General features: G+C 41.0%; 1 protein-coding gene across 1 annotated transcript; it reads right to left on the bottom strand.

The window, feature by feature from the left end:
- Positions 1 to 331: 331 nt before the first annotated feature.
- LOC103184475 lies at positions 332 to 13,902 on the bottom strand. Its single transcript, XM_007902488.2, has 7 exons — positions 13,860 to 13,902; positions 11,450 to 13,456; positions 9,023 to 9,048; positions 8,018 to 8,076; positions 6,058 to 7,790; positions 4,987 to 5,048; positions 332 to 3,660 (listed from the first exon to the last, which is right to left on the bottom strand). Exons 2-7 carry the CDS (start codon positions 13,340 to 13,342, stop codon positions 570 to 572), a joined length of 6,864 nt encoding a protein of 2,287 aa, XP_007900679.2. The 5' UTR covers positions 13,343 to 13,456; positions 13,860 to 13,902; the 3' UTR covers positions 332 to 569.
- Between the last annotated feature and the right edge of the window lie 1,152 nt (positions 13,903 to 15,054).

Here is a 15,054-nt window from a genome sequence, read left to right as displayed (position 1 = left end):
ATAGCTATGCATTTCGCGCCCCTGTTTTAATAATGATAATAATAATAAAAATAATAATTGAAAGTGGATTCATGTGGCAATACAAGACATAGTTCCTATAATCATTGGTGCGACTATTAATAATAATCCTTGCATTTGATATAGCCCCTTATCACATGTTCGAGATGTACCAAAGGGCTTCACAGAATATACTGTAAAGTGAATTACCTTATATTTTGTGGGCAAAATTGCACACAGCAGCGTCCCACAAAGAGTCATGGATTGAGTGACAATTTTTTTAAAAAGGAATTACTACCCCAGGAAAAACAATCCACCAATCGAATAACAACCGGGTTCCTACTTACTGCTAAGTAAACAGAGGCAGATGGAGTAAGGACAATTGCCCAATGGTTCACCTTGCCGGGAATCAAACCCAGGTCTCTCGCTTTTGAGGCGAAAATATAGCACCTTATTACGTTGTTCACAGAATATACTGACATCCAGACGCCAACTATCCGCACATCGACTTGATGCGCATCACAGGAAGCTCTAATAAGCGTGTGCAATATCCCACGATAATTCAAAATCATTCATCTTATCCTTGAATACCGAATCAGCTTCATGAGTGGTCTTTGGTTCCCATAGTAGACTGAAATGTAAGCGCTGAACACGAACCACAGAAGGATGAAAGTTAAGAAGATCTGAAATGTTAACAGCAGCACCAGGAGCACAGCCAACAGCTCACAGGACACCCCTTTATGGGACACTGCAATTTCTTCCTTATGAAATTGGAAGGATGCGTTAGGCTCAGCGGATGTTATGAGGCTTGAGCTGAAGCCTGGAGTAGAGGTGGGGATTGCCTGCATCGACGTAAGGGTCGTCTGCGCTTCCAGAGGTGATGTCGACGATATTGTCGATGCCCATTGCGTTGTAAAAATATCCGATTCTGTTGAACGATAAAATATCTCCGTAGCAGAAGTAGAAACATCTGGAGTTGTGGTTTGTTCAGTAGTTGCCTCTGTTGTGTATGTTGTAACAGGAGTAGATACCAAGGAGGTCCACATAGTAGTTGAGACATCTGGAGTTGTTGTCTGTTCAGTAGTTACCTCTGTTATGTATGTGGTAACAGGAGTAGACAACAGAGTGGTCAATGTAGTAGAAACATCTGGAGTTGTTGTCTGTTCAGTAGTTACCTCTGCTGTGTATGTGGTAACAGTAGTCACCAGTGTGGTCGATGCAGTAGAAACATCTGGAGTTGTGGTTTGTTCAGTAGTTGCCTCTGTTGTGTATGTTGTAACAGGAGTAGATACCAAGGAGGCCAAGGAGGTCCACATAGTAGTTGAGACATCTGGAGTTGTTGTCTGTTCAGTAGTTACCTCTGTTGTGTATGTGGTAACAGGAGTAGTCACCAGTGTGGTCAATGCAGTAGAAACATCTGGAGTTGTTGAATGTTCAGTAGTTACCTCTGTTGTGTATGTGGTAACAGGAGTAGTCACCAGTGTGGTCGATGCAGTAGAAACATCTGGAGTTGTGGTTTGTTCAGTAGTTGCCTCTGTTGTGTATGTTGTAACAGGAGTAGATACCAAGGAGGCCAAGGAGGTCCACATAGTAGTTGAGACATCTGGAGTTGTTGTCTGTTCAGTAGTTACCTCTGTTATGTATGTGGTAACAGGAGTAGACAACAGAGTGGTCAATGCAGTAGAAACATCTGTAGTTGTTGTCTGTTCAGTAGTTACCTCTGCTGTGTATGTGGTAACAGGAGTAGACAACAGAGTGGTCAGTGTAGTAGAAACATCTGGAGTTGTTGTCTGTTCAGTAGTTACCTCTGTTGTGTATGTGGTAACAGGAGTAGTCACCAGTGTGGTCGATGCAGTAGAAACATCTGGAGTTGTCTGTTCAGTAGTTACCTCTGTTGTGTATGTTGTAACAGGAGTAGATACCAAGGAGGTCCACATAGTAGTTGAGACATCTGGAGTTGTTGTCTGTTCAGTAGTTACCTCTGTTATGTATGTGGTAACAGGAGTAGACAACAGAGTGGTCAATGTAGTAGAAACATCTGGAGTTGTTGTCTGTTCAGTAGTTACCTCTGTTATGTATGTGGTAACAGGAGTAGACAACAGAGTGGTCAATGTAGTAGAAACATCTGGAGTTGTTGTCTGTTCAGTAGTTACCTCTGCTGTGTATGTGGTAACAGGAGTAGACAACAGAGTGGTCAGTGTAGTAGAAACATCTGGAGTTGTTGTCTGTTCAGTAGTTACCTCTGTTGTGTATGTGGTAACAGGAGTAGTCACCAGTGTGGTCGATGCAGTAGAAACATCTGGAGTTGTCAAACATATGAATGCGTCGTCTCCTAAAAAGAAAATGTTCTGCCCAGACAAATGGCTGGGACTATGGCAGGAAATATTCCTGTACGTTTTCACCTTTTTGAAATTATTCAAAATCCAATTTTTGAGGGGCTTCAATCGACAGTCGCAATGCCAGGGGTTGTCCAGAAGATTAAGCCCTGAGGGTGCCAGAGAGCGGAGAGATTCAAATGCCCCAGCGGGTACATTACGCAACTGGTTCTTGGAAAGATTCATTCTTCTCAGCTTGGTTAAATTTTCAAAGATGTCTCTGTCTAAGGAAGACAGTCGATTGTCTGCTAAGTCAAGAGTTGTCAGCTTTGGGAGGCCACTGAAGGCATGCCTTGGGAGAACAGTAATTTGGTTTTTAGTCAGCGAGAGTTTACTCAAACCTGGCAGGCTGCTGAAGACATAATCAGGAACGGTGGAGAGGTTGTTTTTCCTCAGTGAAAGATCGGTAACTTTTGGCATCAGCCCAAATACGTTCACAGGCAGTCGCAAGAGTTGGTTGTCTTCGAGTTTCAAATGGCTGATTTGGGTCAAATTGTGGAATATTCCAAACGGGAGCTCAGTAATTAAGTTGCCCTCCAGGGAAAGTTTCTTTAACTTCAGAAGTTTGGAAAACAGTTTAGGTGGGAGGCGCTTGATTTCATTTTTCCCCAAAGACAGAGTGGTTAGATTGGTAAGGTTGTCAAAGATATCCTCGGGAAGATCGATGATTTGATTTTCGTCCAGTTTCAGGAGTGTCAGCTCCAAGAGGTTTTGAAATATCCCCCGAGAAAGATACTTGATCCGATTTCCTGCCAAGTGCAGCATTTGAAGTTTCCTGAGTTTGTCGAATATCCCATCGGGAAGAGCCTCTATCTGATTGTAAAACAACCGCAGTACTTCCAAATTGATGAGTGGGTCAAATAGCCCTTTCTTGAGACTACCAAGCCGGTTGGTGTCCAGGTAAAGGATTTTCAATTGCAAGAGACGATCAAAAGTACCCAGACTTAATGTTTCCAATCGATTCCCTGAGATCTCAAGATCTGTCAGGTGGGTGAGTGTATGTAGGGCACCGGGTTCTATTGTATTTAGTTCACTAGTCATGAAAATCATCTTCTTCAGCGATTCAGGGTAGTTTTTGAAAGCCCCATCTCTCATGATAGAGATTCCTGTTCCAATAGCAATGAACTCAGTGACATTGGGAGCGATGAACTCTGGAATTTCTTTAATATCTCGGTGGTTGCACGTCAACTTTTCCTCACTGAATACACATGTTTGGGCAGCAATGACGATGTCAAAGGCCAACAGTATAACCAACGACAGAGTCAGGTGGTGCACGGGAGCCATGTCACTGCAAAGTAAAGGATGATCAGATGTAGAAAGCGAATGAAATAAGGTCTGGGAAGTGAACAGCAAAAAAGGGAGAACCAACAAAACCAACTTTTAGCCAAAACTCTTTCCATTTCTTTCTTTATTTGCCTCTTTTCTTTCCTTTGGGGTACATCAGCTTTCTAAATATCCTATAATAGTCCTCGCATTTGATATAGCGCCTTATCAGGTTGTTGAGATGTCACAAAGCGCTTCAGGGAATATACTGTTAAGCGAGTTAATTCACTGTTTTTTTTGTGAGTGAAACGCGGCAGACAATTGCACACAGCAGTGTCAAATGATTGCAGTGGTGAATTGAGTGACCGCATTATTTATTATAATTAACATCAGCTCTTATTTATGTTGGTCACTGCTCTGAGTTAGTTTCTTTACACCAATGAATATTAACAACCTCTGTACAAAGACTACACTGCAATGAAGAGTTGCTGTGATAACTCCATCTCCCTCTGTCTTGGTGGATCGCTTTCCGGGGATAATAAATCCTCAATTTTTTTTTAATTTAGGTCACTCAATCCACGACTGTTTGTGTGACATTATTGTGTGCAATTGGCTGCTGTGTTTCGCTCACAAAATAAACAGTGACTCCACTTTACAATATATTCTGTGAAGCACTTTGAGATGTCTCAACGACATGATAAGGCGCTACAGAAAATGCAAGGATTATTAACATTTTTATTATTATCTGAGAGGAACTGGCAGTGCTCTAGAATGCTTGTTCATGGTTGAATCAAAAACATTAAGTGCCATTTATTCTTAACCTATTAAGCATTGTTTTACCAAGGAATCCAGATAGATGGTTTAATCTCAGGAAAACACTGCAATCACATCATATCTCTGATCAATTAAACTACAGTAAACCATTGCTGAAATGCCGTACTGAAGAGTTTGAAACAAAAGCTGTAGCAGCAGGGAAATGTGCCTGTGTGGGTGGTGTACATATGTGGAACTTGCAGTGTGGTTTGAATACTGTTAAGCATGGCGATAGGTTTCCACGTGTGTCGAGGCAACTGGCTGACCCTTCCCAGAAAAGACTCAGTAAAATAATGACAATAATAATCCTTGTGTTCGATACAGGGCCGTATCGTGTTGTTGAAATATCTCAAAGCGCTTCACAGGATTATATGGTGAACCAAATCCACTGTATATTTTGTGAGAGAAACGAACCAGTCAATTGCGCACAACAGTGTTACACAAACAGTCTTGGTTCGAACGACCAAATTATATATCAATTGTATAAATGAGCTTGATGTACGCTCATTAATGTAAATGGTAAAAATGCTCCACTTACCTAAATAAAGAGCAATGTTCTGAAGCGCCGAGACTTTTGATATGAAGGACTGGGCTGTGTGGCTGCGTAAACAAGTGAAGCGACAGATGTAGCTCACAAACTCATCTGATCCTGAGAGCACTTGATAAAGCTCTGCACGTCACATGGAGCACTTAACTGACCCACGCACCTTAGTCTGATAACGAGCGAACTAGAGATATCTTGCTGCACAACTGGGTGTCAACAAATTAATCAACTGACTGCTGTTCTCGGTGGGTTTCCCATCAAGTTCTGTGTCAGTATTAATAACAATAATAAATAATAATCCTGGCATTTGATACAGCGCCTTTCATGTTAGGAGAACGTCCCAAAGCGCAGAGTGCAGTCACCGCATTTTTTTTGTGTGGGTGAAAGCAGCAACCAATTGGCCCAGAGGATATGTCACACAAAATAGTTTTGGTGGAGGGTCTGTTCCATCGATTGACCTTCATTATGTTATTGGAAATAACATTACGAGGCCTTCACAATATGAAAATATGTGAAAAGTAAATTTTCTTCTCAGTTGCAGCGTAAAAGATAATGTCAATAAACAACACTATTAAAGCAACAGAAGATCTTGAGATCTCAGGAGTCAATTAGGTAAAGAAGGACATTCAGCCTATTTGATCTCATCTTTTCAGAGTGCCCACACTACCATCCTCCCAATGCCACATCACACTGTTTCTTAAATAGGTTCAACGTCCTGCCCTCTACCAACCATCTTGTTAATCTGAGCCCGGAAATAAAAACACACATTTAGACAAAGCTGTTGTATTTTCTACGCTTCATCTTTATTCCGTTATCATCACTGCTGTGCGCAATTGGCTGTTCGCTGGCTATTGGCAGGTGTTTTATCATTCCCATTACAAAACAGATGCTGGTGCGGCTAAATATTTTTAAAAAACTATTTAAAATGGACCATTTTAATGAGGATCGAAAGCATAATTGGAATGGAATTAATGTCAACAATAATGACAAAGTACTCAAAAGCTTTTGTAAACAAAAAAAATACGATCCTGAGTCAAACTAGAAGAGAATTGGCCTCTTTCCTTAAAGGGCATCATTTATTGGCGAGAGTCGAAGCAGCATTATAGGATCCCTTCTCTCAGTGTGAGGTTTCACCCAATTTCTTGATGTGACAATTACAATAACACAGACAAGTAGAAGAAGAATGATCAGAATCCCTGTGTTAAAGGGATCGAGCGTCTGATGGGCAATGTTCTGAGTTCCTTCACCATTCACTGCATTTGTTCTTTCACTCCGAGCTGCAGTGAGAATATAATGGTCCCGTCTTTCTCCTTCAGTGTTCAGCTGGAGCGGTATTAGTCCTGTGGTGTAGTTCACTGGAGGAGCAGACTGAGCATCACAGGCAAGGGATTCATCAACCAGAGTTAGAATTGGTCTGCCTTGGAGAGCAGGGGGATTATGACAAGTAACGCGATTTGGCGCCAACGCTTTATCAGGGTGATTTTTTAACCAGTCCTGCAGCCCTAGGATGCCACAGTCACACAACCAGACATTTAGATGTAGACTGACCTCGGTCAGACCAGGTAAGAGGTGAAACAGAGCACTTGGAACTTGCTGCAGCGAGTTGTTGTGAAGCTGAATCTTTCTCAAGTTCTGCAGGTTGTTAAAAACCCGCGGGGAAAGTGACTGGAGCCGGTTGTTGTGGAGTGAGATGTTCCGCAATTGTCCAAGGTTGCTAAACACGTCCCAACCTAATTTGCTGATATTATTTGTGTGGAGGAAGAGGTCTGTGAGTTCATCTAAACCGCTAAAGGCTCCTTTTTGGATGGAGGAAATCTGATTGTGGCTCAAAATGAGAACGCGTAAAGAGGATAAGTTGCTGAATACATTGTCTTCTAGAATTACGAGTTGGTTTTGGTATAACCAAAGCTCTCGGAGTTCGGGCATGGCACCAAAAGTGCCCGGCATTAGCCGCGACAGATGGTTTTCATAGAGGGTCAGTTGTGAGAGTTTGGGCAGATCCAGTAAAAGTCCCTGTGGCAATGTTGACAACAAGTTACCAGATAAGGTCAATGTCTTCAAATGAGGTAGAGCCGAGAAGACATTGGCCGCAAGGTGCTGGATGCTGTTACTGTTGAGCCCTAGTTCTACTAAGCTGTTGAGGTTGGCAAGGCTCCTGGCAGCAATGGCACCAAGCTGGTTTTCATAGAGCCATAGCTGTTGAAGTTGTCCCAGTTTGTCAAAGACCTTCAAGGGCAGATTGGTGATCTTGTTCTTGCCTAAATTAAGCTTTACCAGCTGCGTGAGATGGTCAAATGTACCGTCAGCGATTGTGGTCAATCTGTTGTGGTGGAGCTGTAGGTCTTTGAGGCTAACCAGTTGGTTGAACAAGTCTGGCTCCACACTGGTCAACCTGTTACTCTGCAACACGAGGATTTGAAGACTGTGTAAGCCATCAAACAGTCCCGCAGGCAGACGCTCCAACCTGTTGCCCTCCAGACTCAACCTGGTCAGATGGTCCAAGTTGTTAAACGCCCCCAAGTCAATGTGAGAGATCTGGGTTTGGTGGATTATGAGGGTGACCAGTGATGAGAGATTCAAGAAGGCGTTGGCTCTGACCACTTCCATTTGGGTGTGTATCACCTGTAGGATTTGAATATGTGGGGGTATGGACGTTGGTATTTCTGTTAGGGTTTTCCCATTGCATATCACAAAATTGGGCAAATTGTAACAGTGACATCCATCAGGGCAGGCAGAGACGAAGAGATGGATTTGAAGACTTAATACCAAGAACATATAGGATTGCGATTTCATTGTACCTACAATTGGAGCGCAATATATTAATGCAATAATTTGTAAGACTTTATTACCTCAGCAAAAGGTTTTTGCAAAAAAAGGTGCACAATGAAACATCCTGTGAAAACATGACTAGAAACTTTGTAAAAAATATATATATATTTATAGATAACCACAACCAAATGATACTGCGCGACAGCGTTGCACCAGAGGTGATTTATTTCAAGTGATTGAAATAGGATATTGGTACCTAGCAGGGAGACACTGAGGAAAACCCGCGCCCTGTGAACAGGAATCTGCAGTTTTTCTCTATGTAAGGGTCATTAAAGGTATTTTTTAATGCACATAATAAAATCTCTGGTTGAGGGGGGAGGGAGGAATTAATGCAAACTTTGTCCCTCACCACTAGCCAGTGTATTACACAGTCACTACTCTTCACAGTAAATCCTGTGAAGTGCTTCGAGGCGTCCTCTTGACGTGAGAGGCGTTATATTAAATTATAGGATTATTATTAATATGATTATCTTATCACCTTAGAGAGCAGAAGCTATTATAAAGTGGATTGACTGTGTATTTTGTGGGCGAAACTACAGTATTTGCAAATTCAACAACATTAAAAAACACAACGTTGAGGTTTTGCTCACACCCAAAGAAGTACATTTATCCCAAATGATGCGTCATCATTGCTCCTAATAGTCTCCGACCAGTGTGGGGTCAGGAGCATGGTTAATTCTTGTGAGCCCTGTTTGTGCTGGGTCTGCTGGTCCCAGCATGGGGACGATAGTAGACGTGCTAAAGGGGCCTCAGCGGGTTAGGCGGGCGGAAAATCAACCCGAGCCAGGCAACAAATTTATCCTTTTTGTAAAATCATTTTACACATTGAACAACAGATTACATTTACACAGCGCCTTTCACGTCTGGCGGATGTCAAAAAGTGCTGGACGGTCAAGGATGTGCGCCCGAGCTGGCGTTTTGGACCAAATCCCCCCCCAAAATATATTGCAACATTTTATGTCAAACTTTTAAATAATAAGAATGATTTAAAATAATAATACATTGGGCGTTGGGATAAGAACATAAGAATTTGCTACTTCGCCTTCCACTATCCTGGCAGTCGCTTGACATGCCGTGTCCCAAATGTATCCTGAGATATTATTTTCTAGCAGAAATCTATGTAATTTGTTCTTGAAACAAACAATCTTTTCTGCTTCCACCCTCTCCTTAGTTTACTACTCGCTCACTGAAGAAGTGTTACCGCAGGTTTGTTCCGAATTTATCTCCCTTCAATCACAATAAAATTAAAATTTATTTGAAATTTTTATTTAAATGCAATATAGTTTTACTGTCATACATATATGAACAATACGTGCACTCAAATATTCGACGTATCACTGTGTCATTAATAAAATTATTAAAAAGAACTTTGTTTTTACCTTCCTCAATAATCTATCCTGCACAAAAGGGTGACTTGCTGAAATGGAAGCAAACTCCTCCCAGCAGTTAACGACCAACAGATAATCAGGGGTGAGTGAGCTCACGTGAGATGTAGGTTCAACCTTTTTTCCAGCCCATTTTTCGTGACAGGATTTTTTCTTAACGTCCCTCCACAGTCTTCCTTCCCCCAAAGGCGTGACTCAGAATGGGGTCCAGGTCCAAGGGTGACAACCTGTTAACTTGTACATGTGATAATTCTTCATGTGTGAGCCGGGTTAGTGAACGCCAGTCGAATATGCGACTGCAGCGATGAAGGGTCACACCTAGAATAAATAATAATCATGTAGTGCCTTAGCAATTGAGATGAGACATTTCACCACATATAAAGTGGATTTATTGTATTTTGTGGGCATAGCATAGCAACCAATTGCGCACAGCAGTGTCCCACAAACAGTGGTTTGAGTGCCCAATTTATCAAAAAAAAATTATCAAATAAAAAAAAACCACCAATCGAATAACAACCAGGTTGCTACTTAATGCTAGAAAGAGGTGATAAGGCGCTACACCCCAAAACCAGGATAATTATTATTTTGCTAATTCTTTATTGTCATCATTGTTCACAAGAGAACAGATTAGAGCAAGTTAATAATCTATAATAATCTACCTTCACATATATATACATACAGAGCAAGAGATTTAGTTTATAGCTTTATCTTCTGGAAGGCTGGTGAGCTGAAGGAATTTTTTTGCTGGATTAGGTTTGGCTGCCAAACACAACCAAATTCTTTCATGAATTATGTTCTTCTGAATTAAGAATTTATTTTAGTAACTGGCTCCTTTGGCAGTTTCACCGACTAATGTTGTGAGCATAATTTAGAACCAGGTTAATTGGCAAGTTTTCAGCCTTGTGAAATCCAACATTGTCCTCCAGTTGTTGCAATAACTGGGAAGTTTATCTCCTTGGTTATTATCACAACTTCACAGATCAGGCTTGTGGTAGGAAACACATAGTGGAATCGAGGAAATAATGGAACAGACTAGTGTGGAACATCAAGGTTTGCTTCTGACAGATAAACAGCCGCTGTCATTCACTGGCAATCCCTCTGTGAGTAGTTTATTTTCTTCTTCATCCTACCAAATTAATGTAGACCCTTTCTCCCGCGTTGGAAGACAACACCAACAAATTACATGTATCTAGCGCCTTTCATGTCAGAAGGATGTCCCAAAGCGCTGGAGGGTTTGCACCCAAGCTGGGGATTGGAATCAAGAGGCTGGAGATTAGGGGGGAGTGGGGGTGAGAGTACGGCCAAAGACACAGTCAAAGAGGAAGGTCTTGTGATTGGCCTTGAAGGAGGTGAGGGAGGCAGAGAGGCGGAAGGTTTGGGGAGGAAGTTCCAGAGGGTGGGGGTGGAAAAGCTGACAAATCTGCCAATGTTAGGGCGAGGGCATGGAGCAGGCCAGTGCCTGCCAAGCAGAGGGAGCGGACAAGTTGGTGGGGTAACCTTGATGAAAATCAAGGAGCTAACAACTAACAGTTTACCGCACTGCGTAGTTCTGAACTCTTGATAGTGGATCTAGCAACTGGCATATTTTAAACAAGTGAAAACCATTGGCTCATATGAGATTTTAATTTTTATTTCATTTAACTTGGAATTTTTTTCCAAAAAAAGTCAGGCAATTTGCATTTGAAAGCACAGACTACTTTTATATTCTCGGCTGGCATGGCACAAGCTCAATACACTATTTATTGCAATGAGTTTATGCCATAGTACATCATATTAGATTTTTCATTTGGTGCAGTAAGTAGGAACCCGGTTGTTAGTTGACTGGTGGATCGCTTTCCAGGGGTGATAATCCCTTCAAAAAATAACAACTTAGTCACTCAATCCACAACTGTGCCATGTTTTGCAGACAAAATATAGTCAATTCACTTTACAGAATATTCTGTGAAGGGGGGCTTTAAGGCATCTCAAACATGATAAGGCATTATATCAAATGCAAGGATTATTATGCATCATTTTAAGTATGCAGCTTCTGCCTTCTATAAAAAGGTAATTTTTTATAAACAATATCCGCTATACAAAATAACCTGTAATCACCCCAAAAAAATAAAATACAACAATTGTATACATATGAAAAAGATCAGACCTAAATGAACAATTAATATGAAATACAAAATTAAAAGTAAAATTGTTTTGTGCATGTTTCCTGACTCAGACTTCACACCTTTCAGAGAATCTCAAAAAACAGCTTGAGCGATTCTGTGCCGATGAAGCAAACGCCTTCTGATAACAAACAGAATATACAAAGCTATAATAATCAGACAACACTGTAATATAACCAAGAAGATGGTGGAGATCAGAATCGTATCACAGGGGATATTTGGAAGCCCCTGAATTCCATTGGCATTTGTGGATATTTGACTCTGATGAAAAACAGTAGCTGGTGTGGTGTTGGCTCCGAAGCCTATTGTGTGGCTCACAATCTCTTCATAGCTGCCCTGACTGGTGAGGAGGACACGACCTGTGGAACTCTGAACGGAGGCACCGGTTGCCTTCCACTCTTGTGATGGGTTTGTGACAGCTGTGGACTCAACTCCATGCTCTTCTGAGGCACTGTTGGCTGCTTGATGAGAAGTCTCCATTGGCGAGGTGCAGGCATCCATCGGTGGGCAGGAGTTAAGAAGGAGTGCTCTTGTTTCTGTAACTGGGCTGGTTGTGTTACAGGTTGCTAGCACATTATCAGGCAAGGTTGCGACAGACCGGCCGAGCAATGAGGTTGGGTAACTACATGTTACTTGGGTGCTGTTGATTATCACTTTGGAGTGGCTTGACATCCATTGTTTCAGATAAGAAATGGCACAGTCACACTTCCAAGGATTGTTGTGCAAATGGACTTGCTGAACATGTGCCAAGCTATCCAGCAATCCCTCTGGGACATTTTGTAATAAATTCATTTCCAGTTTGAGAACTGTCAGATTGTGCAACCCCTTAACAATATCTCTGGGAAGGGATTGAATTTGGTTGAAACTGAGCGAGAGGTATCGCAGTTGTCCCAGGTAGCTGAACAAGTTCTCGCTTAATATAGAAAGATGGTTTTGCTGGAGGGAAAGTTTGTGAAGTTTGTCCAGACCCCTGAAGGCGTTGCGCGAGATGCTGCTGATTTTATTGTAGGATAAAGTCAATACAGTTAAATGCGTAACATTGATGAACAAGTCATCAGCAAGACTGGTCAGGTGGTTGTCATATAGCCACAGTTCCTTCAGCTTATCCATTTTGCCAAAAGTGCTCACTGGAAGAAGCGAGAGTTGGTTTTCGAAGAGAGATAACTTACTGAGGTTGGGCAGATGATGAAAGATCCTGGGTGGCAATGCAATGAGTTTATTGTTGGATAGCATTAACATTACCAGGCTCTGGAGTTGAATAAAGGAGTCACTGGGGAGGTGAGTGATGTAATTAACATGGAGAGACAGCTCAGTGAGTTTTGTCAATTGATCAAAGCAACCCGAGGGAATGCCAGTGAGTCTGTTTTGATACATCCTAAGAATTTGCAGGTTTGCAAGCTTGTCAAATATCGTTGCAGGAAGAACGCTGAGTAAATTCCTCCCTAAATGAAGCTTCTTAAGATTCACCAGACTGTCAAACACGCCCACTGGAAGTGTTTGTAACATGTTTCCGTACAAATAGAGTTCTTCCAGCTCGATAAGGTTATCGAGCAATCCTTTATCAATTTTTCTTAGCTTGTTATTGGTGAAATAAAGTTGTCGAAGATGAACTAGTTTGTCAAAGACTCCAGCTGGCAGAACTTCCAATAAAGTTTTATCCAACATGAGGGCACTAAGGTTATCTAGATGGTTAAAGGCTCCGAAGGAAACACTCGATATGTGATCTCCAATAAATATAAGTTGCCTCAAAAGTGTTAGATTTGCAAAGCTGTTTGCTTTTATGTTGGTCATCAATGTAATCACTGACAATACTGATAAATTTGCTGGCAAGGCTGCAAGTAATTTTGTGTCTGTCTTTCCACTTTTCATGACACAAGAGGCTCTAGTCAGAGAGCATTCACAGTCTTCAGGGCAGCTGAAAGACACGACAAAGAGAAGAAAACTCACAGCAATAAATAAGCACTGGGATGTCGCCATTTCCCTTTGCAGATTAAATGAATCCCCCCCAAAATGCTGATCAGAATCACCAAGAAACAATGTGCCCTTCTTTTAGACTTTACTGCTTGAAATGGACAGCAGGTGAATCAGCATCTGAAAGAGAGAGATAATTTAACACCCTCAGTAACCCCAGTGTTCCACTGACTTCCATTATATCCGTCCATACATATCTTTCTGTACTTAAATTCCATTTCTTAACGTGCTGAAATTTATCCAGCACCTTTTGCCTTCTGTGCTCACATTTCGATTCACATTAATAGTTTCAACAACCCAGAATTACACCTAAAAATTGTATAGCTTTTCCCCCACACACATTTTACATTCCTATCATCTCACATTTATTTATATTAAATTCTATCAAGACATTCCCTTAGGTCAGCTATTTAGCATGGTCAGATCCTTGTGAACTCTACAAATTACTCTACATTGATCATGTATCTTGGTATCATTTACAAAGTAACCCTACTTCTGTCAGAACAAAAACTGATCCTCTTACCTTCTTTCAACTGGATCCACTCTTGAACTAAACATCCCTGCTTAATATGCAATAAGGAAATGACTTTGCAACTTCAATAGGATGTTTGTATCTTTAGCAATGCAGCCTCGTGCGAAGTGATTACGAAATGAAAAGCTGTCATGTGATAGCCAATTGAGTATTTTATGCTGATATCCAGCAGTTTTGAAATACGCACTCCACATATTACAATGGGGAACTAGGGACATGAGCATTTCAATCTAGGAGCTAGGAAAACAAGTTATATTTAAATAGTACTCTTCAGCACAGAATTAGGTCTCAGATCACTTTACAGTGGCAGGTTTGGACACCGATAGAGGTTAGGTGACCATAGGTGTGGTCAGGGGTAGGTTTTAAGGCAAGACTTGGATAGGGTCTAACGAGAGGGGTTGAGGGAGGGAGCTCCAGATAGCGCGAAAGAAAGATTTCCCCTTCATGCGGTTCATCTCACTTTGTAAATGGTCAGTTCAGGCTTTGGAATGTACACGCCCTCCTCACAAAATATGAACCAAACATCTTGAACTGAAGCTTAAGAGACATAAAGAAGCCATTTTTTTCTTCAATATATTGAAGAAATTGATAACAGGAAAATGCAGCAGCAAAATGCATAGAAAAGCAATGAATGTGGTTTCACAAAGCATCTCAGGTTTTTGAGATAAGGTTTTCATTTAAATCAGATGGCATTTGCCACTTGATATATTTCAAAGCATCTCTTTGCCCAAAATGCATGTAAATCAAACCAAAACAACTCTGGATATGGTAAAATGTTTATTCGTTCCTCAAATAGTAATTAGCAGAATTTACAAGATTGAAATCATGCTGAGGATACCATTGCATCATTTAAGAGCAGCTGCAAGAGGAATTAAATCCGTTTCAAATATTTACATATTCAAAGGATAAATCTGAAACCAAGCATTTTATACATCAACTGCAAACAATCTAAGAAAGAAAGTCAAAATAAATAGAATAAATTACAGGTAGAAAATCTCAAATGTATATTACAAAAATCTTGTAAAAGTTAAAAATATCCATTTTAATATCTAAAAAAAATTGGAAAAGATGGATCGTTTTGCTTGGCAAAGTGTTTTCAACTATTATTTTTGCAATGTGTAGTTTTCAGTATGGAACAACTTTGAAGAGAAGATTAAAATTAGTTTAAAACTTAAAACGATATAGA

This window comes from Callorhinchus milii, unplaced genomic scaffold, assembly GCF_018977255.1.
Source record: "Callorhinchus milii isolate IMCB2004 unplaced genomic scaffold, IMCB_Cmil_1.0 Scaffold11, whole genome shotgun sequence".
NCBI lineage: Eukaryota > Metazoa > Chordata > Chondrichthyes > Chimaeriformes > Callorhinchidae > Callorhinchus > Callorhinchus milii.
The sequence above is the reverse complement of the archived record's forward strand: the minus strand, read 5'-3'. Positions and strand labels throughout refer to the sequence as shown.

Excerpts from the sequence above, each read along its gene's own strand:
- LOC103184475 (XM_007902488.2), bottom strand. The coding sequence starts at position 13,342 with ATGGCGACATCCCAGTGCTTATTTATTGCTGTGAGTTTTCTTCTCTTT. Across the intron at positions 8,077-9,022 it reads AAATTCGGAACAAACCTGCG|AGAAAAACTGCAGATTCCTG; the intron begins GTAACACTTCTT and ends ACCCTTACATAG. Across the intron at positions 3,661-4,986 it reads GAACATTGCTCTTTATTTAG|TGACATGGCTCCCGTGCACC; the intron begins GTAAGTGGAGCA and ends TTTACTTTGCAG.